Source organism: Schistocerca americana, chromosome 6 (assembly GCF_021461395.2).
Source record: "Schistocerca americana isolate TAMUIC-IGC-003095 chromosome 6, iqSchAmer2.1, whole genome shotgun sequence".
Taxonomy (NCBI): Eukaryota; Metazoa; Arthropoda; class Insecta; order Orthoptera; family Acrididae; genus Schistocerca; species Schistocerca americana.
In genome coordinates, this window is record NC_060124.1 from 120,151,809 (window position 1) to 120,178,434 (window position 26,626).

The window sequence follows — 26,626 nt, forward strand, 5'->3', positions numbered from 1 at the left end:
TCATTCACTTGCACCAACAAACTTAAAGGAACTAAAAGTTTTCATGGAAAAAGTAAATTACCACTTTGATTTCATACCACAGGCAGGTGAGATTTCTAACTCATTAAATAATTAGTACAAGAGACACACATGATTGATTTGGAAAAAGGAACAAAGTTTTCATGGAAAAAGTAAATTACCACTTTAATTTCATACCAGGCAGCATATTGAGCCTTAAAAACAGCCCTTAAAAAGATTTTGTTTACCATTTTTCAATTTCTCCACACCTCTCTTCTAAGTCGTTGATGCATCAGAAACTAGCATTGAAGTGATTCTGTCCAATAAAAATTCTGACAGGCCTGAACAACCCATTGCTTGTACCTCTCACACTCTGAGACTAGTTCATGCTAATGATAGATTGCGAAAGAAGCTCGTAACTGTTTTTGAGTTTCAAACATTCCACACATTCTTATATGGAATCAAATTTCACCTAATTGCTGAGCACAAACCACTCTTTGCTCTTTTCAGACATCAATGACACCTTTGGTGTTTAGGGTTTCTAGATGAATGCAGGGGCCACTGTTGCCAGGGCAACTGGTAACAACCACCTACTGTGTCAAGTACGGTACTTTATAATAAGTGGCTGGCCTGCATACCAACCTCCTAGCACCCATAATATCACTATTTGCAGCATCAGTTACAGGTCATCAATGGAGTCATTGTCTGTCTTCTGAAAAATGAAGGCTGCAGGCTGCTTACACTTCAGTTACTCCAGAAGATGCTCCACCAGGATGACTGAGCATCACTCACGTAAAGGTGATGCCACTTCATCTATTGGCTGGAAATCAACAGAAACACAGAGTGCCTGACGATCATCTGCACCACCAACCAGCCTGGTCCATACCATATATACTGTGGGACCACATTAATGTTTTCATCATCACAACTTTCTTTAACAACATATGGACGCTCTTACAAAATTTCCATATGTGGGTTGTATGCATTCTACCAAGTGCTCCTTGCAGCACCATCTCTGCCCTCAAAGATAATTTCTCTATTGCAGGCATCCCTTGAACCCTTGTATCAGATAATAGCCCACAATTTGTCTCTACTGAATTCTTTTTCCCTGTTTGCCAGTATGGATCACAAATTTACAGCTTCATGCCACCAAGCCTTAAATGGCAATGCAGAATGTATGATTCATAGAGTACAAAAGCAACTCATGAAAGCAATGTCTGCCTACCACAACCAGGTGGACTCCCTGGTGTAATTCATATCTTCATATGAAACCACTTCAATTCATGGACATTTATCAACTAAGATATTCCATAGCTGCTGATAATGCAATCTGTTAATCTCTTTTGTACCATGATGCATCATCTCCTCACACAGCTGACCCATGCTGCTCTGAGAGCCCACACCCACCCTCAACGCCCCCTCCCCTCCTTCCAGTGTGGGACAATATATATAGTCCAGTCAACTGGTCTTCAAAACAACAGTTTTTGTAAGAAAATTGTGAAACTTTGCACACCACTGTGAAGTACATGTCAGAGTACACATTGAGTTATACCAGTTATCAGGGTTTCTTCCTGTTTCATTTACGTATGGAGCATGGGAAGAATCATTGCTTAAATGCCACTGAGTGTGCTGCAATTAATCTTGTCCTCATGGTTCTTATGGGAGTGATATATAGGGGGTTGTAGTATATTCCTGGAGTCATCATTTATAGCCAGTTCTTGAAATGTGGTAAGTAGGCATTCTCACAATAGTTCACATCTAATTTCAAGTGTTGCAAGTTCAGTTTCTTCAGCATCTCTCTAATACTCTCCCAAGGGTCAAACAAGGCTGCGACCATTCATGCTGCCCTTCTTTGTAAACATTTAACCTCTCCTGTTCGTACTATTTGGTACGGGCCTCACACACTTGACCAATATTTTAGGATGGGTTGCAAGAATAATTTGTAAGTCATATTTTTTGTAGATTGACTGCATTTTCCAGTATTCTACCAATAAACTGTAGTCTGTCTGCCTTCTGCTTTCCCCACGACTGAGCCTATGTGATCATTCCATTTCATATTCCTAAAATGTGATACACCCAGATATTTGTATGAGTTGGCCGATTGCAATCACCTGAAATGGGTCAGCCATATTTTTCATCCAGAAAATAAGAACCCAACAAAAATAGTGCTGCTACAAAATACAATGGCACAAAGAAGTAGGGGAAGACTGTAACGACACTTGTACAATATATAAGGAGATCTAAATATTATTGGTGTCAGACAATGGAGGTACAAAATGCTGTGTAGGGACGAATGGAATGTTGTCACAGAACAGGCCAAGAGCCATCACAGGTTGTCGAGCAAGGAATCAGATAAAAAAGAAGGTATGTTTGGAGTTCATAGGATGTTGGGAGAATGACAAGACCATGGGCATCAAGGATGTTGAGTCTTCCCTTTAAGCCATTGACAACTCTTCCCCAACCCTCCTCCCCATTCTCCATCTCCTTTACCTCTCATCCACTGTACCTCACACAACTCTTAATCCCAGATCAGCTGCATTGCTGATAGAATGTAGTCAGTCGGAACAATTTAGCTGTGTGGGTGGCAGTGTGTGTGTGTTTGTTCTATTAGCTTTGAAGATGGATTCATTCAAAAGTTTATAACATGTTCAGTTTTGTTTATGTACTTGTTGTCAACTCAGTGCCTCAACTATACAGTGAGGTGTTACCTATACTCCTTCAATTAGTTACGTTAGACTCTTTGAAGTCTTTGTGTATTTCTGACCTGTGTTGTAAAACTGATGGATGTCAGTAATATTAAGATTGTCACTATTTTGTTTTGTGTTGTCTTGGTTATTTGAAATTGTTCTGAGCACCTTATCCAAAGGATAAGAAAAAAAGGCACTTATGGTAAGTAGTCTGCCTGGTGCTACCAATTAATGTAATCTTCTTCTCTACTAGTGTAAAAGCTCCACAATACAGAATAAATTAGACTTTCTTTGGAAAAAAAGGACCCCTTCCCACACAAAAGCATACACAACAGAGAGAGACAGAGAATAATTTTATGACTGTAAATACTCACTTGCAAACCAGCTCCGGCTGATTTCCATTTGAAAGAATATCCAGCAAGTCAGCAGACGAAACAAAGTAGAATCTTGGGTAAGCAAGACGCTTGGTTTCTAAGTACTGAGCTAGGGCCTTCTCACATAATACAAGCATCTGTTGCAGATTCTCTAATTTTTCACAGAGACCATGTCTGTTTGTAGCCACAACAACATTTGGAGTCTTGCTCACATCTGACAGTAAATCCTGTATACAAAAATGAATACAATAATGAAGTTTTTTTAAAGATTGTACAATCAACACATTAAGAAGAAATAAGTCAATAAACACACCAGAAAAGTAGATTGTTAATTAGCATAATTCCCACCCATGAGATTACTAATCAGAGGTACAGTCTTTTGTCAACTACACTTCATCAACTGAAGCTCCATCTGCCACTCACCCATGATTCACCAGCTCAGCAGTAAAGTACCCGCCCACAAAAATTGAGCACTATATATCATGGTCTGATCCAGACAGTTTCTCTTTCATTTTTCCCCTATATCATCTGCGTGATAAATTTTTTACTGTCCTGTGGAAAATGACAAGGTATTACACAATCAAATTAGACAACACATTTTCACGTGCTTTTCTGGCTACAAGTGTTTGCTGCCTCATGCAGAAGAAATGCTTTGTTATGCATCATGATTTTCACTGTTTTTAGTGGGGACAAACATACTGTAGTGCTCATATTTTGTGTGCTATTGTTGATTGTGTCAAGAAACAAGCTAAGTGAAAAATGTGAGTCTTACACATTTATTTACATACGTCTACATGCATATTCGGCAAACCACTGTGAAGTTACTAACAGATAGTACTTTCAATTATAGTAGGGCTTCTTCTGTTTCAACTCAAGTATGCAGCACTGGAGAATTATAACTTAAATGCCTCTGCGCTTGCTATAACTATTCTAATCTTGTCTTCATGATTTCTATGGCTGTAATATGTAGTGGGTTGTTTGCATCTGTCTTCAACGGTCTGTCAGTTCAGTTTTCCCAGCACCTCTGACACTCCCATGGGTCAAACAAACTTGTGACCGTTTGTAATGCCCTTCATTGAATGTGTTCGATATCCTGTATAAATCCTATTTTTTACGGGACCCACACTTGAGCAATATTGTAGGTTGGATTGCTTACACTGATTTCTGGTATTTCCATCGTGTACAAGAGAGATCAAGTGTGTCAAATACACTCGCTTCAAAAAGCAAGATGCTAACATTTCACAAAAAAACTTAAAATATGGTTACATGTTGACTGAATCAAAACCAGCATGTATATTACGATATAATAATGATTTGCACATGTTACACACTAAGAAAACAGAATTTCATAGTACACAATCAGTCGTAATCCACATTAGTACTTTATAAAATTTTGGTAGTAATATCCTTCTGCAGACAATTGTTTCTCCTAATTTAATTCTTTATCCAGGTTCTAGGTGAACATACGTAAATTTTTGAGAATTTTTGGAAGTTAACAATTATCATGCATAATATGTTTTGTAGTTAACCAAAGTTTTTGAGTAAGTCCCCCAGCAATATCTGGCTTTAAAAATTGTTTTCCCTGAACTACGGTATAGTTATTTACATAAGAAGGGCAATATATCCATCTTTTCTGCCTCTTGTTGAGCATTTTGTTCTAAGGATGTGTGTAAAAGTGTATTACAACCATGGAAATATAGCTCTTACAATGTCGACTGGTGTGGCATAATTGCATGTTCTGTGCACGTTATAACTGTCTTATCATTTTTCATTCAGTTTCCCCTTTCAAAAGTAGTATGTACTGTCTGCATTTGTCATAAATTTCCAATTTTTCAAGTTTGTTACGTGCATTTGTTAGGGATCATAACCTCAATAAAACAAAAGTTTCCAGAATGAGATGGTAGGAGACGAGGTACTGGCAGAATTGAAGCTGTGAGGACAGGTCATGAGTTGTGCTTGGGTAGCTCAGATGGTAGAGCACTTGCCCATGAAAGGCAAAGGTCCCGAGTTTGAGTCTCGGTCCAGCACACAGATTTAATCTGCCACAAAGTTTCAAAACAAAAGTTTGAAATCGAAAATTTTTGTACCAACTTTTTCTCTTGTTATACTGTTGCATATTAATCAGCTCATTACTCCACCTCCACAGCAATGTGGTCAGCACAGCTTATTGCCATGTAGAGGACATGGGTTCGATTCCTGGCACTCCCATGGATTTTTCATTGGTGGGAGGATTATTACAGGTTTCACACACCCTCATGGTGCCAACCAAGGAGCTACACAACTGATTAGCAGCAGTTCCAAGGTCAAGGCACCCAACAGCAATTGGGAGAGCGGTGCGCTGACAAGAAGATCATCCATACTACATCCATAGGATGACACGGTGGTCAATGAGACCCGAGTGGCCCATCTAGGGCCAGAATGCAGAACTATATTTTTTACCTTTACTTAATCACTTGAGTTCTTAAAATGAAATAGTATTCCTTGTGACATAACAATTCCGGAAATTAAAAGAAAATCAGCAAGGTTAGTTTAAATTTATTCGTTCATTTCTCCATATAGCATTCCACCAGCCAAAATGCATTTCCACAATGAATGCTGTTCTTGAGCACAGGATGAGTTAGTTGCTGGTCATAAGCTGCTGCAAAGTACACTGACAGCTTTCAAGTGATTGGAAACTGTTACAAATGGGTGTGTTAGGAGGGCTAATGAAAGATCAGAGATACCAAAGTTATGTCAAGTACTATTCTCTCCCTTGGATACTGTCTCTTCTCTTGCAAGAGCAAGAGATAACTTTAGCCATGTGTGTGTGTGAGTTGTGCTTGAAGTATGTGTGTGCATGATTTTCTATATCTGAAGGTGGACTCTGTCCGATATCATAGTCTATTTTAAAATACACCTCTCTGCCACATCTGTCGTGAATAGCAATAAATCCTATTTAACACTCCTGTTATTCCATCCCAGACTTTTCTTTGTTGAATAGTCATACAGACTTAGTCACTGAAAAATCAAGTGGTAGACTTTGTTTCACTGGTAGGAGACTGGGAGAATTCAATCAGTATACAACGGAGATTGTTTACAAAACACTTGTGTGGTGACCCATCCTATACTACTGCTCAAGAGTGTGGAAACTTTACAAGAGATATTGAAAGCATACAAAGAAGAGCAGCATGAATGTTCACGGATTTAAGCAATCATTCTTCCCACACTCCATACACAAAAGCAAAGTACCCTCTGCTATGCATTTCACACTAGTTTGCAAAGAATAATGTAGACTTACATAGTTTTTATAGGCTTATTTCATCCATGTTTCTGCTAAAATAACTCAATTCCAGATTTCTAATATTGCAGAAAATTATCACAAAAATGTGGTGCTTAAATCTACTTAATTATAATCTCTGTTATTATCTAATAACATTCATCATAATCACTAGTATACTGAACATAATTATGGTACCCATTGTTGGATACAGGCCAATTCCAGTGTTCAATATGCACTACACTTTTCAGTTATATAAATCCATTTTGCTTCTGCATGTTTTCTACTATCATCTAGCCACCTGTCACAAGCTTGTCTTCTCAATCCTTTTTATCTCTGAGAATCCACAAATTATCTCAAGGACTACCTAGATACCTTGTTGTCTACCCTGCCAACGTTTATTTAATTTTCATTACAATCCCAATCAAGTTCCTCCCTTCTCCATTTATTTGTTTTCATTTCTCTCTCAATAATTACTGATAGCCACCTTTCCACTACTTACTGAGCAGCCCTTCCCCTGCCCAATTTTCATATAGTTTTTGTACATCTATCCTAAAGCATACCTGATAATATACACTGCCTGTAAACCTCCCTTTTCAGACACAATGAAAGCTTAGGTTTGTAAATCCTATTTAGTTATCAAGCCCACTCTAGATTCTTTCTTACTCTTCTGTTGTCTGTTCATCTTCATCTGCACTAAACACAAACACTGGTTTTATGACTTCCTATTTCAGCCCCGCCATAGGTTTTTCCTAGTCCCCTGAGGCCAGGCCACTTGGAAAAGCACCAAGTCATACACCAGTTCCACTGCAATCATTGCACAGCTTTCTGTATTGGTAAGACTACCAACCAGCTGGCTGCCAGGATGAATGGCCACCATCAAACTGTAGTCAAGAGCAAAGTGGACCACCATGCAGCATCACTTATTTTTTTATTTATTTATTTCATTCATGTTCTGTAGACCCAATAGCGATAAATCACTTGGGTTTAGAACATGTCATTTACATAGATTTGAGACATTTGTTTATAATAATAGGTTGTACAATGAGTAATATATTACATAGAAAATTTTTTTTACAAGTATTGTTTTTTGTAAAAAGTTACAAATTACATTGAACAGACTTACAATAGATTAAAATCAATTCACATATTCTCATACATAAATTCGTCCAGTGAGTAAATGGTTTTACTTAGAAGGTATTGTTTAAGTTGATCTTTAAAAGTAGGTGGATCAGTAACTGATATTTTTATTGCCTGAGGGGGGGCATTAAATATTTTTATGCAAGAGTAGTGTACTCCTTTTTGTACCATACTTAGATTCTTTTGTTCAAGATGTAGATCATTTTTTACCCTAGTGTCCCTAGTGTCAAAGTTATGATACATGCTATTCATTTCAAAAAGGGAATGGTTTTTACGCAAGAAACACATGAGAGAGAAAATGTACTGAGATACTGTTCAGAGTATTCTCAGCTCTTGGAAGAGTTTCCTGCAGGAATGTCTGTAATTGACATCACACGGAATCCTAATGACTCTTTTCTGGGCTATGAGGATTTTGAGTGCCTTTGGCTGGTTTCCCCAGAATATAATTCCATAGGCCATCAGGGCACGAAAATAACCAAAATAGGCAGCTTTCAAAGTACTTAAGTCACTGAAGGAAGCAATCGGACGAATAGCGTAAATTGCTGAGCTTTGCCTTTTATATAGGTAAGGAATATGTAAGGACCAGTTTAGATTGCTATTAACAAGTAGACCCAGGAACTTTGTTGACTCCAGTTGTGCTAAATTCCCACCATTGTCTTTAACATTAATATCAAATTCGATGTTTTGGCTTGTATGGAATTGAATCAATTGAGTTTTTTCAAAATTTAGTGATAGTTCATTAGAAGTAAACCAGTCAAAGGTCTCCTGAAAAATTGCATTTACAGTGATCTCAAGATCAGTATTTGTTGAATTGTCTACCAGAATCCTTGTGTCATCAGCAAACAAAGTAAATTTCACCTTAGCCCTTGTACACATTGGAAGGCCATTTATGAAAATAAGGAAAAGTAGAGGACCCAGAACAGAGCCCTGTGGGACTCCACATTTTATTGTGCCGCCAAGAAGAGGACACTGGTTCCCAATTAGTGTCATTTACCATGACTTTCTGTTTCCAGTCCTTTAAATAAGAGGCAAGCCACATCCCTGCTTCTCCAGTTAAACCATAAAATTCGGCCTTTCTCAGAAAAATCTCATGTTTCACGCAATCAAACGCCTTAGAAAGATCACAAAAAATTCTAGTTGGAGACATTTTATTATTGATTGATTCAAGAATTGTATTGGTGAAAGAATATATTGCATCTTCTGTTGAGATGTTTTTCTGGAAAAAAAAATTGACTTTTATTGAGTATATTGTATTTACTAAGATGTTCAAGAATCCTTCTGTGTACAAGTTTCTCGAGAATCTTGGAGAAACAAGGTGAGAGTGAAATAGGATGATAATTGGTTACTTTGTTTCTCTGACCCTGCACAACTGCATATTTAAGTCTATCAGGGGCAATTCCTAGTTTCAGTGATTCATTAAAGATGTGGCACAGGACTTCACAAATGAAAATGTGTGTGTGTTTCAACACTTTGATGGAAATACCGTCAATACCAGTTGAGGTTTTGTTTTTCATGGTCCTTATTATCTTCTTAATTTCCTCAACAGTGGCAGGAGGCATGCTAACCTGGGGTGTTGCACTAAGTCCACTTCTTTGTAAAAGATTCAGAGTCTCATTTATAGAACCATTACACCCTATTTTATCCGCTGCAGTCAAAAAATACTTGTTGAAAATTTTTGCAACAATTTCACCTTTATCAATGATATTCCCATCATGTCTAATTTCAATATTTTCTGCATAGTTTGAGTAACTACCAGTTTCTCTTTTAATAATACCCCACATGGTTTTTATTTTGTTGCCAGAATTATCTATTTCTGATCTGATGAACATACTTTTTGCCTTTATCAGAACTTCATTTAAGATCTTGCAGTACCTTTTATAATGAGCTCTTATTTCAGGATCATTTGTATTTCTGAGAGAAACATAAAGCAGTATTTTAGTCCTACATGATGTGTTTATTCCTTTTGTGAGCCACTGTTTGCTGGTATGGCTCTAGTACTCGTTCTTTGCAGTTCTTAGAAGGAAGACAGCTTCAAAGTGGCGCATAAATTCCTTTATAAATAGGTTCAATTTGTCATTGACTTTCAGTACTCTATAAATTGGACTCCAGTCAATGAGTTGAAGATAACTGTTGAAGATCATGAGATTTTCGTTATTAATTACCCTAAATGACCTTTTACAGACTTTGTCCTTCTTGTGTGGCCATATATCATTGATAGTTAATAATTGACCGTCATCGTCTGAAAAACCATTTAGGGCTTGTTTTACTGTTGCATTGGTGTTTCCATTCTCATCAATGAAAATATTATCTATCTTCCCTTGTGGGGAAGTCTACCATGGGTGTGAGGTTGTATGTGTTCATTATATGTAGCAAGTCAGCTCTACTACTATCATAATCTAGAAAGTTAATGTTAAAGTCTCCTAAGACTACAGTATTTTTATTTTTTGAATATATATGGGATAGAAGAGATTCAAGTTGCTTAAAGAACATACATTGCTTCCCTGGTGAGGCCCTATACACTGTTACTACAATGAGTGACAGTATCTTGGTGCTAATTTCTATACCACAAGCTTCAAAATGCTGATCAAAATAGTATTTTCTGAGCTCTAGAGATCTATACATTATATTCTTTTTTACATATATTATTACACCACCCTTCTGCACACTGTTTCTACAAAAGTGAGAGGCAATGTGATAGCCATCTAGATTCAGCACATTGATACCCTTCTTTACATGGTGTTCGGTAAAACAAAGGATATCGGCATTAGCAGTAGTATTACTGTCACTAATATTCATTGTCATCAGTTCTAGTTTACTTCTTAGCCCCCTTATATTTTGATGGAAAATACACAGTTTGTCACATTTAGTATTGATTTTGAGGAAGTGAGTTGCTAGGTTTCAAGATGGGTGAATTTTTGCACACATTCATTAGATAATTGATCTTTTGCTGAGTGTCATTTCTGACTGACTTACCTAAGTCATGGTTTTCCCCTTTTTGTTGCAAAACCATAAAAAATCTTGATTTAGTAGAGCAGGTTTTCTAGGCCTCAAGCTCCTCTTTTGATTGTAGACTGCTGCAGGCCTTGGCGACACTACAATAGTTTTGATGGAACACTGTGATCTAATTGTTGATCCTGCTGCAGTTAATGTTTCAGGTGCTGTAGTTGATGACACTTCCACTCTTTTGGTTGATGACACTTCCACTGAGTCGTTGACACTTCCACTCTTTTGATTGTAGACTGCTGCAGGCCTTGGTGACACTACAGTAGCTTTGATGGAGCACTGTGATCTAGTTGTTGATCCTGCTGCAGTTAATGTTAATGTTACCGGTGCTGTAGTTGGCCGGCCGTAGTGGCCGAGCAGATCTAGGCGCTACAGTCTGGAACCGCGCAACCGCTACGGTCGCAGGCTCGAATCCTGCCTCGGGCATGGATGTGTGTAGTGTCCTTAGGTTAGTTAGGTTTAAGCAGTTCTAAGTTATAGGAGACTGATGACCTCAGAAGTTAAGTCCCATAGTGGTCAGAGCCAGTTTTTTTTTTTTTTGCTGTAGTTGCTGTAGCTGGAGTTAAGGACACTTCCACTGTTGACGGGACAGTTGACATAGTAGAAACTGAGCTTGACAAATCATCTATGTTGATTTCTTTACTCAATTTATCCGAAGTCACTGCAGTTGTACCACTCTGTCATCCTGGATTGTGCTCCACCATACTTACTGCTATTGGTGGATACTGTGGTTCATTGAACTGATTTAGGTTTTCCAGTATTAAGTCACACAATCTAGATTTGCCACTGCTGTTCCTGTGCATACCATGTGTTTTGAAGTCTTCTCTTAGACTGGCAGCTTTAAGAAAGCTCATATTGCAGAACAGTTTGCATATTTTCTCAATTTTATGATTTGCAATTCCTATTTCTTTGTTTACACGAGATGTTTTTGTTAGGTGATGTCGCTCAGGAATACTAACAATAGTTATTTTGAGTGCTGGCACACACTCTAGCATTTTCTTCAGATCTCTTATTGCATGTTTCTCTTCATTTTTGTAAACATCATTTGCTATAGCTATTATTATAAATGAGTTATTTGAACCCGAGTCTTTGTATTTGTGGATATCTTTTGTAACAACATGCAGAGGTGCACCTGCTTTCACTAGACCCATAACATTTACCTTTTCCATGTTTTCTTTCAGTGTTTCAGCCAGTCCTCTTCCATGACTGTCTGAGAATAAGTAAATATTTTCTTGATTTACTTTCCGATTTTCAGCCCTGTCATTTTTCCCCAGCAATAAAGTGTTCCTAATATATAATCTAGTACCACTTTTTTGCTGCCAGAACGAGTGAAATGTTTCTCATTGAGACTTTTTGCTGTAAGGTATTCATCAGAATTCACAATGACTTTCTTTTCTTGCACTACAGTACTGTCTGGTAATACCTGATATCTATTACTTAATTTGATATGAAAATTATCTGTAGAAACTTTCGCCTGATGTGCCTTTTTAGGTGTGTAGGACATGTATGCCAACTACCTCTGCAGATGATGAAGAAATTGATGAAATGTATGATGAGATAAAAGAAATTATTCAGGTAGTGAAGGGAGACGAAAATTTAATAGTCATGGGTGATTCAACAGAAGGAAAAGGAAGAGAAGGAAATTTAGTAAGTGAATATGGGTTGGGGTTAAGAAATGAAAGAGGAAGCCACTGAGTAGAATTTTGCACAGAGCATAACTTAATCATAGCTAACACTTGGTTCAAGAATCATGAAAGAAGGTTGTATACATGGAAGAACCCTGGAGATACTAGAAGGTTTCAGATAGACTATATAATGGTAAGACAAAGATTTAGGAACCAGGTTTTAAATTGTAAGACATTTCCAGGGGCAGATGTGGACTCTGACTGCAATCTATTGGTTATGAACTGTAGACTAAAACTGAAGAAACTGCAAAAAGGTGAGAATTTAAGGAGATGGGACCTTGATAAACCGAAAGAACCAGAGGTTGTACAGAGTTTCAGGGAGAGCATAAGGGAACAATTGACAGGAATGGGGGAAAGACATACAGTAGAAGAAGAATGGGTAGCTTTGAGGAATGAAATAGTGAAGGCAGCAGACGATCAAGTAGGTAAAAAGACAAGGGCTAGTAGAAATCCTTGGGTAACAGAAGAGATACTGAATTTAGTTGATGAAAGGAGAAAATACAAAAATGCAGTAAGTGAAGCAGGCAAAAAGGAATACAAACATCTCAAAAATGATATTGACATGAAGTGCAAAATGGCTAAGCAGGGATGGCTAGAGGACAAATGTAAGGATGTAGAGGCTTATCTCATGAGGGGTAAGATAGATACTGCCTACAGGAAAATTAAAGAGACCTTTGAAGAAAAGAGAACCACTTGCATGAATATCAAGAGCTCAGATGGAAACCCAGTTCCAAGCAAAGAAGGAAAAGCAGAAAGATAGAAGGAGTATATAGAGGGTCTATACAGGGGTGATGTTCTTGAGGACAATATTATGGAAATGGAAGAGGCTGTAGATGAAGATGAAATGGGAGATATGATACTGCGTGAAGAGTTTGACAGAGCACTGAAAGACCTAAGTCAAAACAGGGCCCCAGGAATAGACAACATTCCATTAGAACTACTGACAGCCTTGGGAGAGCCAGTCCTGACAAAACTCTACCATCTGGTGAGCAAGATGTATGAGACAGGCGAAATTCCCTCAGACTTCAAGAAGAATATAACAATTCCAATCTCAAAGAAAGCAGGTGTTGACAGATGTGAAAATTACTGAACTATCAGTTTCATTAGTCACAGCTGCAAAATACTAACGCAAATTCTTTACAGATGAATGGAAAAACTGGTAGAAGCCGACCTCGGGGAAGATCAGTTTGGATTCCGTAGAAATGTTGGAACACGTGAGGCAACACTGACCCTACGACTTATATTAGAAGAAAGATTAAGGAAAGGCCAAACCTATGTTTCTAGCATTTGTAGACTTAGAAAAAGCTTTTGACAATGTTGACTGGAATACTCTCTTTCAAATTCTAAAGGAGGCAGGGGTAAAATACAGGGAGCGAAAGACTATTTACAATTTGTACAGAAAACAGAGGGCACTTATAAGAGTCGAGGGACATAAAAGGGAAACAGTGGTCGGGAAGGGAGTGAGACAGGGTTTTAGCCTATCCCCGATGTTATTCAATCTGTATATTGAGCAAGCAATGTTCGGAGTAGGTATTAAAATCCATGGAGAAGAAATAAAAACTTTGAGGTTCACCGATGACATTGTAATTCTGTCAGAGACAGCAAAGGACTTGGAAGAGTGGTTGAATGGAATGGTCAGTGTCTTGAAAGGAGGGTATAAGATGAACATCAACAAAAGCAAAACAAGGATAATGGAATGTAGTCAAATTAAGTCGGGTGATGCTGAGGGAATTAGGTTAGGAAATGAGACACTTAAAGTAGTAAATGAGTTTTGATATTTGGGGAGCAAAATAACAAAATAACTGATGATGGTCGAATTAGAGAGGATATAAAACGTAGACCGGCAATGGGAAGGAAAGCGTTTCTGAAGAAGAAAAATTTGTTAACATCGAGTATAGATTTAAATGTCAGGAAGTCGTTTCTGAAAGTATTTGTATGGAGTGTAGCCATGTATGGAAGTGAAACGTGGACAATAAATAGTTTAGACAAGAAGAGAATAGAAGCTTTTGAAATGTGGTGCTACAGAAGAATGCTGAAGATTAGATGGATAGATCACATAACTAATGAGGAGGTATTGAATAGAATTGGGGAGAAGAGGAGCTTGTGGCACAACTTGACTAGAAGAAGGGATTGGTTGGTAGGACATGTTCTGAGACATCAAGGGATCACCAATTTAGTATTGGAGGGCAGCGTGGAGGGTAAAAATCATAGAGGGAGACCAAGAGATGAATACACTAAGCAGATTCAGAAGTATGTAGGCTGCAGTAGGTACTGGGGGATGAAGAAGCTTGTACAGGATAGAGTAGCATGGAGAGCTGCATCAAACCAGTCCCAGGACTGAAGACCACAACAACAACAACAACCTACAATAACCTACTGTTCCCCCATCCTTCTCCTAACAGTTTCTGCACCTTCTGTCTTATGACTTCCTCCCAACTCATGTCCCCTCACCCTCATTGGTCTCACTCTCTGCCAATGGACCCACCAGTCTTTTCCCCTCTCTGCTCCTCTCTTTGCCTCCTCTGCCCCACCCCCACCCACTTCCCTTCCACCACAGCTGCCAAATGCTGCCCAAGCCTTGTCCTGCTAAATATATAGTAGTCCCTACACACTATGCCATTCAATGCTCCTCTCCTCCCCTACTCATAGTCTGCTATCCCTCCTCCTGTCCCACTCCCAACAGCTGCCTTCGTTCAACACAACAGCTGCAGTCCGTCTAAAGCAGCCAGAGATACCAGCCATGTGTGCATGATGTACGCCTGCTTGTGTGAATGTGTGTGTGTGTTCTTTTCTTTTCCGAAGTAGGCTTTGGCTGAAAGCTTAGTGTGTAACAGTCTTTTCATTATGTCTGTCTGCAGCTCAACATGTCATCATTACATTGAGAAGCAATCTATCCTTTTCATAATTTTTGACACACAAGAAAACTAATTTTGAACATTTTTTGAACTAGTATAATGAGGCTAAAATTATAAACTGAAACTAAATTCTTGTCTTTAGAAGATTTCAAAAAGGGCTGATATGTATTGAAACAACCACTTACTCTGAATTCTCTGTCGATTCTATCAAACCTCTGGGAGTCTTCTGGTAGCTGATTACGAATATCTTCTGACCCTATAAATATTGATTCAAGGTGGGTCCATGTACGTTGTACCTCAAACCAAATTGAAATAACTTGATCAGCATTCGAAAGTTTCGTCCGCCAGTCTGACACCTCTTCCAGGAAATAAGCAATGTACTTGGAACCCATTAGATTTTGCAGCTGCACCTAAAAAGTTGAAAGGAAGTTGGAATCAGCATGTAAAAAAATTACCACTGATGGTATGGGTTGACAAGAGAAGAAAACAAATGCATAAGAACAATATTTCTAGACTCTTTCCAATACATCTACAAAATGCAGTTATTTAACACATATCACAGGAGCATAGAGTATCAACCAGTTAGAAACAATATAGCTAGAGCTTTCAGTATCAGCTTGTTTCCCATTTGAAATACCCATATCTGGTTGACTTAGTCTATATTTGAGCCTTCCTCTCCTGAATGAGACTTAAGTATGTTAAATGCTGTGGTACCTTTCCCGGCAATAAATTATTAAAATGAAACAGTATTTCCCATTAAGTTCCCATTCTAGGAATGTAATTAGGCTTTAGTATCTAGAATCATTTCAGGAAGAAACTATCATTTACTGATGGATGCAAAGACTGCCAAAACATACAACAACAAAGCTGGGTGGTGCAGTTATCAACTACGTGGTCACTGCATTGCATATTTTGAGCTACATAGAATGACTTCTACTTGTACATGACTGCCCTGCAATTCACTCTTAAGGGCCTGGCAGAGGGTTCACTGTTCCACTCTCAAATAGTACGTGGGAAAAATAAACTCTTGAATCTGTCCATACAAGCTCTGATTTCTTTATTTTATCATGATGATCACTTCTTCCTATACAGGTTGGTGTCAATAGGATATTTTCTTTTGTCAATAGCACTCATTACTTTGTGTGAATAAAGAGTTAATTGAGCTTCACAAGAATTACCTTTTCTGAGTTTGTGCTGACTTGGTTAGTAGACCATTTACTTTGTGGTGATCCATAATGTCCTTACACAGTGTATGTTCCAAAACACTACTGCAAACTGCCATCAGGGATATGGGTCTGTAATTCATTGAACTGCTCCTATTTCCTGTCTTGAGTATTTGTGTGATGTGTGCAACTTTACGGTCTTCAGGTACAGATCTTTTGTTGAGCATGTGGTTATAGTCTTTATGACTGATAAGTATGGAGATATTATTTCAGCAGGCTCTGAAAGAAATCTAACTGGGATACAATCTGAACCGGAAAACTTGCCTTTAATAAGTAACTGGCAAACCTGGCAATGCTCTGCAATTGTTAAATATGTAGCAGATTTGGATATACGTCTTAATCCCCTTCTACCCCCTCTTTCTGTCCATCTCCTCCAGTGGTGGTGGTGTGTTGGGGCTAATGGGCGCTCAACATCGAGGTCATCAGCGTCCTGACACACATTAAAAGGAACGAATGTGGACAGACCTAAGAAAACTAAAGCACACACTCAAAGAAAGCAGGAAAAGAAGGAAAATGCTACATAAGAAAGTAAAACCTAAGAAATGGGGAAACATAGCAACAAGAATCTCACAGGAAATTGTTATTGGCTGGCCACTTACATAAAATATGGGCGAGCTTGTCCCACAGTGAGCAAATTAAGATCCTCTCCCTAAAATCTTTGTAAGAACATTTGACATGGCACAGAACTTTAAAACTTTAACCACATTCGTCCGAGTGTTGCCTAAAAGAGATGGCAGGTCCGCTGGCAAGTCAGCCGCAACCCGCTGGTCAGAAAATAAAACGCAATCCAATAAAATGTGGCGCACAGTGACCTGGACGCCGCAAGCACCACACATTGTAGGGTCCTCTCGCCGGAGCAGGAAGCCATGCGTCATAGGGCTGTGGCCTATTCGAAGCCGAGTGAGGAGAACCTCGTCCCGTCGATGGGGCTGAAAGGAAGTACACCACACACGCGTTGTGGGCTTGACTATACGGAGCTTATTGTCGGTCACTTCCAGCCACTCATCCTCCCAGCGACGCATGACCCATGCGCTCAACAGCGAGGTGAGTGCGTGCAAGGGGATAGCACACTGAGATACTTGGGGGGCAAGACACGCCTCCTTGGCTGCGAGATCTGCCCTTTCATTCCCAGCAATACCAACATGCCCCGGAACCCAGCAGAAAGCTACAACCTTCCCCAGTTGCTGTAGTCGGAGGAGGGCATCCTGGATGGTCTGGACAATTTTGTCTGCCGGATACAAATGTTGCAATGAGTGAAGGGCACTGAGTGAATCGGAACAGACAAGAAATTTAGGAGAGGAAGAATGTCTCATGTGCTCCAGTGCCCGCAAGATCGCAAACAATTCTGCATCAAAGACAGTAAAAGTCTGAGGCAGTCAGACCTTGAGGACACGATATGGAAAAACAACTGAGCAACCAACAGAATCCCCTTGTTTCGATCCATCCATAAAAACAGCTACATAGTCGTGGTGCTCAGATAAAATGGCAGAAAATGCTGCATTAAAAACGGTGGCAGGAGTGCAATCTCTCTTGTACTGCAACAAATCTAAAATCACTCCAGGCCTCTTCAGTAACCAGGGTGGCAGGCGGTTAAAACCTTGGATTTGGGGTTGCACAGACTCCACACCGAGGGACTCTAGTACACGTTATACATGGATCCCAAATGACAATGTAGCCCGGGGACGGCGGGATAAAAGGTGGTCCAGAGGTGGATGGGCAACAAGACAGTGAGCAGGTGAGCTGGGAGCTGCAAGAAACTTACAAGCCTGGCGCACCAGCAGGAGCTGCCACCGGATGGTAACTGGCGGTTCGCCAGACTCTTCTGTGCTTTGTGATTCATGTCTTCATACAGCACAGATTTATAAAAAGCAACAAATATCAAGGTAAGAATTAACAAATCAAAAGCTTCATATCAGTATTTTTGTGTGTAAAAAGAAGACAGTATCAAGGACTGCAGCAAGAAGTATAAAGTACACAGTTGTTTTAAATGTAATTCTTTCTAAATGCAACTGTGAGCAGCAAGTCTTAGTTGACAAGATTAATATGAAGTTGCCTCACTTTACCCTGACAATTCGCCTCCATTCCACCATTTGGATCACGATGCTAACAAGGCTTAAAAATGCATGAATTATTTATTCAGTGCTGGAAATTAACTCTGCTTCATCAGCAAAGAATTAGTTGTCAGCCTGTACTTCCAGTTCTGCAGTTCTCATTCTGCTGTGCTCTGAATGGATTTTAAGTGGAATGGGATCTGATACTATTATCAGCCACATCACTGTGAACCACATATACCTTATAACCTCTGGGATTCAGAAATGATGTAAATAAAAAGGCAATAGGAGCATTCTCTCTCCATGAACCAAATTGCCATTTGGGACTCAAAGTGGACAGATAACTGAAAACTGAGTTTTTCGTCATCATATATGGGGTCTGCAAACATATTTTCCAAGAAATCAAGTAAAGAGACTTTTACAACTGCCACTAGTGTACGTGTAAGGTAAATACTTGCCAATGAAAGCTGAGCAACCAAGGCATCTACCAAGGAGGACCTGTGTTTGATTGCTAATGTATTTTGTAATTTTCTATTTCATATTGATTTTTCTCCAAGTTGAAATTGGTGGGAATAGGAGGGTCAAAAAAGATAAATAAACTAATGAGGACTGGTGATAAGGAAGGCGAATATATTTCTCAGACAACCAGGATTAGTTAAGAATTAAAATTTTAAACAAGATCATTTTACAATTCCTCTTTTACTGATTTTGTTAGATATCTTCACATTCCTTCAAACAACTAGAAGAATAGTAAATACATAAAAACATTCAAAGGAAATACACTTGCACCGACAAAAATATTTAATGAAGGTGATCTTTGAGCAACTACATCATTTCTTCTGAGGATTTACCAGCCTGAAAAATCAATGCTGAAAGCTGATGAAAAAAATGCTACAAACTGTTACTGGATACATGCAGCTGTGCAATTCCCAGTGGGTTTCCTGACACAAACTGCAATAATGGAGCCTTGTTTAAAGACATGTTTAAAGACATCTCCTCCAGTCCCTCCTCTCTCTGGCCATTTCCTTCTCCCCCTAACACTCTCCACTTCCTCCTTCCCCCACTCTCTGTCCATCCACTCTCTTCTGTCCACCTATTCTCCTCCCCCCCCCCCCTTTTCCATCTGATGTTTATCCTTGTTTATTGTTATTGCCAAGGAAACCTTGATTATAAGTAGGAATTGAAGCCACTTCAGACTGATGGGTAAATGGTTGGAATCATTTGTACATGGTGTATGGGAGATCCCTCCTGATGTTAGACCTGTGAGAATAGTAGCCTCAATGACAGTATATCACATAGTTTTCATCTGCAAAAATAAGTAGGAACACAAAGTTTTGGGCAATTTGGATTCTGCAGTAGTATTCTAATCATAAGACAGTAAGCCATAAATACAGCTATCCTGCTTTCTGCTAAAACTGACTTGAGGAAACAGCACATAGTGGTCTAAAAACATTTTGTTTGAAATTACATGTAAGGAGAAAGAATATATATGAAAGAATAAAATTGTCTAATGGTTTGAATACCCTGCTATCATAGTTAAAATTGTATGAAAGAAAACGAAACTGCACATTTTCTTGGCACTGCATAACATAGAATTTTCTTTCTCACACTCAGTTTTAATAGAAAACATGTATATTGTTGTTTAAGAAATTAACAGCTTATGACTGTCTGACTGTTTATTAGAGTATCATGTAAAAATTTTAAATAAGCTGGTCGAGAACTTATTGAGATTTTTGCTAACAACATTTCCGCATTATACATTACAATGTCTTGTAAAAATCTGAAGTAAATTGGTCAAGAAGTTTTACAAATTTTTGCTAACAGCTTTTCCTCTTTTTTACATGTGTGTGTGTGTGTGTGTGTGTGTGTGTGTGTGTGTGTGTGTGAAAATATGAAACCTATGTCCATCCGAAAGTTTATTAGAGTATTGTGAAAAAATATGAAACCTATGTCCATCCGAAAGTTTATTAGAGTATTGCGTAAAAATCTGAAGTAAATTGCTCCAGAACTTTTTGATATTTTTGGTACCTATAGACAACGGCTTGTCTTTATATAGTAACTAGCTTACCTGGCAATGCTTCACAATTGCTAAATATCTATGGGAATTGGATATACATCATAATCCCCCCTCTCTGTTGATCTCCTCCTCTGCCTATCCCTCTCCACCTCCTCCTCCTCCTATCTTTTTCTATCCATATCCTTCTTCCCCCTTTCTATATCAATTTCTTTCATCCCTTTCTCTGTCTACCTCCCCCCCCCCCCCCACCTTCAGCATTGTTTATTGTTATTGCCAATCAAACCTTGATTTGGAATTTAAGTTGCTTAAAATGAATAGTTAAATTGATTGAAATCATAAGTATATGGGCTGAGAGACCTCTCCTCCTGCTGCATCTGTGTGGATAGTAGCTTCAGTGATAGTATTTTTAATCTGCAAAAGAGTCAGGCTATTCAGATTCTATAGTAGTATTCTAATCATAAACTGACTGTGAGAAAGAAAATGAAACTGCACATTTTCACAGCACAGTATAACATGATCTTTCTCAGGCTTGTCTGACGTTTGGTATTACCCCTAAAAGCTTCACACTTAAAGTTTCCAACTCTGGCTGTAACCCTTTTTTCCATCAGTCCCTATACAAGTTCCCAACTGAACAATCCATAGCCCTCACTCACCTAATCCTTCACCTACACATCAACTCAGCCAATGAACACACCCGTCAACTCCTATCCCTAATCAAAGTCCTCAATCTATCCTCTCCCACATCCCACTGGCTGTTCAGAGCATCCTCCTATAGGCCAACTGCAAATTAGAAAAGCATGCCACCCTCAACCTCAAAAAACTATCCAATCTCCTGGGGAAAGGCAACTCACTCACCCTCCACAACCTTTCCAACATACCTCAACCTCCTCTCATTGCTCACAGACCCAGTCTCTCCCATTTACTCAATCTCCCAATTCCAGCTCCACTCCCTCCAAAACCTCAAAATTCTAATCAACACAATCTGGAACCACAACACCCCAATTCAGTAGTTAACCTTTCCTCCAAACCTCTCTCCCAATCCAAAACCTTTGTCCTCTCCAAAGGCCTCACCTTCAGCCCTACTCCCAGATTCAACCAAACAGCCCTCGTCAAAGATTTACTGTCCTACACTTGTAGTCTCTGCCGGAAATATCACTTTGCCATGAAGAAAAATAATCCTAATCCTACTCCTAATGATCCAACTCCCCAAGACACTATCCAAATTGAACCCTGCCTGGAACAGTTCCATCCTCCGTCACAGCAGGACCCACCTCCTCTTCCTCAAAACCACCCTCTCCAAACCTTCCACGAATTTCTCACTTCCAGCCTTGCCTCTCAATCTTTCTTGAAAAACCTTAAGCCTACTCCCAACAACACCACAGCTGAATCCCAGGCTATCCGTGATCTGAAGGCTGACCGATCCATCTTCATTCTTCCGGCTGGCAAAGGTTCCACGACCGTTGTACTTGATCATCGGGAGTAGGTGGCTGAGGGACTGCATCAGCTTTCAGACAACACGACATACAAAGTTTGCCAAGGTAATCCCATTCCTGATGTCCAGGCAGAGCTTCAAGGAATCCTTAGAACCTTAGGCCCCCTACAAAACCTTTCACCTGACTCCATCAACCTCCTGACCCCACTGACAGTCCGCACCCCTACCTTCTACCTACTTCCTAAAATTCACAAACCCAAACATCCCGGCCACCCCATTGTAGCTGTTTACCAAGCCCCTACAGAACGTATCTCTGCCTACGTAGATCAACACCATCAACCCATTACATGCAATCTCTCATCCTTCATCAAAGACACCAACCACTTTCTCGAACGCCTGGAATCCTTACCCAATCTGTTACCCCTGGAAACCATCCTTGTAACCACTGATGCCACTTCCTTATACACAAATATCCCACACGTCCAGGGGCTTGCTGCGATGGAGCACTTCCTTTCACGCCGATCACCTGCTACCCTACCTAAAACCTCTTACCTCGTTACCTTAGCCAGCTTCATCCTAACCCACAACTTCTTCACTATTGAAGGCCAGACATACCAACAATTAAAGGGACAGCCATGGGTACCAGGAGGGCCCCCTTGTATGCCAACCTATTTATGGGTAGCTTAGAGGAAGCCTTCTTGGTTACTCAAGCCTGCCAACCCAAAGTTTGGTACAGATTTATTGATGACATCTTCATGATCTGGACTCACAGTGAAGAAGAACTCCAGAATTTCCTCTCCAACTTCAACTCCTTTGGTTCCATCAGATTCACCTTGTCCTACTCCAAATCCCATGCCACTTTCCTCGATGTTGACCTCCATCTGCCCAATGGCCAGCTTCACACATCCATCCACATCAAACCCACGAACAAGCAACAGTACCTCCATTATGACAGCTGCCACCCATTCCTTATCAAACTGTCCCTTCCCCACAGCTTAGGTCTTCGTGGCAAACGAATCTGCTCCAGTCTTGAATCCTTGAACCATTACACCAATAACCTGAAAAGAGCTTTTGCATCCCGCAACTACCCTGCCGACCTGCTACAGAAGCAAATAGCTAGAGCCACTTCCTCATCCCCTCAAACACAGAACCTCCCACAGAAGAACCCCAAAAGTGCCCCACTTGTGACAGGATACTTTCCGGGACTGGATCAGTCTGAATGTGGCTCTCCAGCAGGGATACAACTTCCTCAAATCCTGCCCTGAAATGAGATCCATCCTTCATGAAACCACTCCACCAAGAGTGTCCTTCTGCCATCCACCTAACCTTCGTACCCTCTTGGTTCATCCCTATGAAATCCCCAAACCACCTTCCCTACCCTCTGGCTCCTACCCTTGTAACTGCACCCGGTGTAAGACCTGTCCCATGCACCCTTCCACCACCAACTACTCCAGTCCTGTAACCCGGAAGGTGTACATGATCAAAGGCAAAGGTGTGAAAGCATCCACGTGATTTACCAACTGACATGCCTACACTGTGAAGCCTCCTTGGGAATGACCAGCACCAAACTGTCTATTCACATGAATGGACACAGGTAGACAGTGTTTGTTGGTAATGAGGATCACCCTGTGGCTAAACATGCCTTGGCGCACACCAGCACATCTTGGCACAGTGTTACACCGTCCGGGTTATCTTGATACTTCCCACTGACACCAACCTATCAGAACTCCAGAGATGGGAACTTGCCCTTCAATATGCTATCTCTTTCCATTACCCTTCGGGCCTGAACCTCCACTAATTTGAAGTTGCCGCTGCTAGTACCTCATCTGTCATTCAACAACATCTTTGCCTCTGTGCTTCTGCCTCGAGTGACATCTCTGCCGAACCTCTTTGAATTTACATATGTCTGCCTGTTTCTGTGTATGTGCGGATGGATATGTGTGTGTGTGCGCGAGTGTATACCTGTTGTTTTTTCCCCCTAGGGTAAGTCTTTTCGCTCCAGGGATTGGAATGACTCCTTACCCCCTCCGTTAAAACCCACATCCTTTCGTCTTTCCCTCTCCTTCCCTCTCTCCTGATAAAGCAACCTTGGGTTGTGAAAGCTTGAAATTTGTGTGTGGTTTTTATGGTCTCTATCAACATACCAACGCTTTCTCCTTTGGTAAGTTACAGCATCTTTTTTTTGTGAACAGTATTAAACAACAATTTGTCTTTATGGTGGTAGTATAAATATATTAGAAAAATATGTAGCCTATGTCTGTTTGAAAGTTTATTATAGCATTGAGTAAAAATTTTGAACTAAAAAGGTCAAGAACTTTTCAAGATTTTTGCTAATAATGTTGCTCTTTTATATAGTTCATAAATACTTATACACTACATACATAAAAATATGTATCCTATGTCAGCCTGAATGTTTATTAGAGAAGTGTGTAAAAATTAGAAAAGTATGTAGAATATGTATGTCCAAATGTTTATTAGAGTATCATGTAAAAATATGAAGTAAGTTGGTCAAGAACTTTCCAGCATTTTTGCTAAAATGTAACACAATGGCAGAAGACAGGAAGGTGGATGTTGCGTATTGGGATGGCCACCAATCAGCTGTCCACAATGATGAATGGCCACAACCGAACTGCTGCCAAGAACAAACTCAGCCGCCCAAAAGCACAACATGCTGCTGAGCACAGTATGCTACAGAGCAGAATATGCTCAATTTCAATGGCTGCTTCACAACCCAAGCCATCTCTGCCCTTCCCTCCACCACCAGCTTCTCTGAACTACACAGATGGAAGAACACAGATGGAAGTTATCCTTACAACACATCCTCTGCTCCCATAATCTCCCTGGCCTCAAACTCAGCATGTAACCCACTACACCTGTAATCTACAACCGGCAGTTTGCCCTTCCTCCGTCCTGTCACCCCTTCCTATTTCAGGTTTCCATCTGCTGCTTCCCATTGGCCAATAAAATCATGCATGGCTCTTATATGTGTCACCCCTCTCATCCGCATTCCTAGCCAGCAAACCGGCTGCTTCCCTCTGAGCCACTCACACCCAGTCAGTCCCTCTCCCTGTCTCCGGTCTCCTTCCCCTCTACCTACTCATCTGTCATCAAAACAAGCCCACCTGCTAAAAAACAGCATTGGAACTGTTAGTCCAGCCGGCACCATGTAGGGGCTTAGGTGCATGTGTATATATGTGGGTATTTTTTACTCCAGCTCATCAAAAGATAACTCCAAATGCTAGTACATTTTGTTTCTTTTGAGTGTGACTGCTGGCAATGCAACAGTTCTGCTTTTCAGTGTTAACAAACTATCTGCTGCATTTTCTAATTATGCTGCATTTTCTTCTGTACAGTATGCTGTTTACTTTTTGTATTATACACTGCTTTCTGTTAATATATCTCAGTATTATGCAGTCAAAATAGTGTACTGAAAGTATTAAAATTTGTAAAGGAAATTATTTTGAGCCATTTGTTGAATATTATAGGACAATAAAGAAACTGAGTGAGTATTATGATTGTTCCACCCATCAAAAAGACTGTAAAGCATTTACAAAACATCAAATGGCATTTTATGTGTCAGTGCAAGAGAGAGAGAGAGAGAGAGAGAGAGAGAGAGAGAGAAGGGGAGGGGAGGGTGGCACCACCAATTAAAACTTTCACATAGTTAAGTGTAAAGCCAACAGTATCAAATCTACAGTGGAGAACAATTGCAAATAATTTTTCTTGTATTAATTATAATTTTTATCTCAAATGTTTATGCTTGTAATATTACACAGACAAATGGACCAACTTAATAGCAAGATGCACAACTTATTATGGGTTACAGAAGATCACTTGAGGTAACAGAAAAGAAAATGAAAATATGGAATTAATATTGAAGTTAACAGTCAGTAAATATTGAAGCTAACATTAAGTAATTGCTTAGATATCAAGTACTGTCAAATGCTCCACGAAAAAGAAAGAACAAAATGGGAGATGATGTAAATATATTACCTGGTTGTCCTCCAGTGTTTCAATAAGCTCTTCACTGGCCCGAAGTATGGTGCAGCCTGTTCGTGGATGGACTTCACGTTCAAATTCCATTGTTGACCATGTTGCATGTAATTCTTTGAGTACCTTCTCCATTGACATTTCCTTGACAGATTTGTCAACTATATTCTTTACCTCTTCCTCATATTTGTGAAGATTCAGTGCCAACAAGTCAGCAAGTGTTGTCGAAGCATCCATATGGAACTTGACCTGCTCAATATACATGTAAATTAGTGCAGGATAACATTGTCATTTTTATATTACACTGTTAAGCCATTCATGCCACAAGAGACACCTTTATTTAATATACACTGAAATAAAAGGGATAGTAAAAGTTTTAACTATTACCTCAAGAAAATAATTGTAGTTATGTCTGCAGTCTTTGTACAGAATGAAATCCTCATGCATTTAGTGGAACCAAAATAAAATGGCATAACAGTAGAGTATTCTGTGCTTATTTGTTTAATGCATTTGAAGTGGGACAGTGCCACAACAATCCATGCTGAGTTGGTGGAAGTGTACGATAACAATGCACCATCATATAACACAGTAGTTAGCTGGTGCAGTTACTTCCAATGTGGTAAAACAAGTCTGAATGATGAAGAACATAGTGGCAGGCCATCTCACTGGGGAGGGCTGAGAATGGCAAGAGAAATGGACACCCTGGTGTTCAAAGAATGGGATATCAAAGTTGAGGCAATAGTGGAAAAGTGAAAATCAGTAATGGATTAGTTTTCGAAATTTCACAAAAAATTTTGAATGTGACAAAAACTGCCACCTACTCAGTTCCATAACTGTTACCACAAAATTAAAAAGTGTGCCAAACTAAGGCAGCAACAGCAATGTTGTAGTTTGTCAGGCCAGCCCAGATGACTTG

General features: G+C 39.7%; 1 protein-coding gene across 1 annotated transcript in view; it reads right to left on the reverse strand.

Moving 5' to 3' along the window:
- Positions 1-26,626, reverse strand: part of LOC124620004 (dynein beta chain, ciliary-like) — a 588,564-nt gene that overhangs the window by 394,233 nt on the left and 167,705 nt on the right. The window contains exons 11-13 of the mRNA XM_047146668.1: positions 25,714-25,959; positions 15,183-15,407; positions 3,059-3,285 (exon numbers count right to left, since the gene is read on the reverse strand). Of these exons, the coding sequence (XP_047002624.1) occupies positions 3,059-3,285; positions 15,183-15,407; positions 25,714-25,959 (698 nt within the window). The remainder of the gene's footprint in view (positions 1-3,058; positions 3,286-15,182; positions 15,408-25,713; positions 25,960-26,626) is intronic.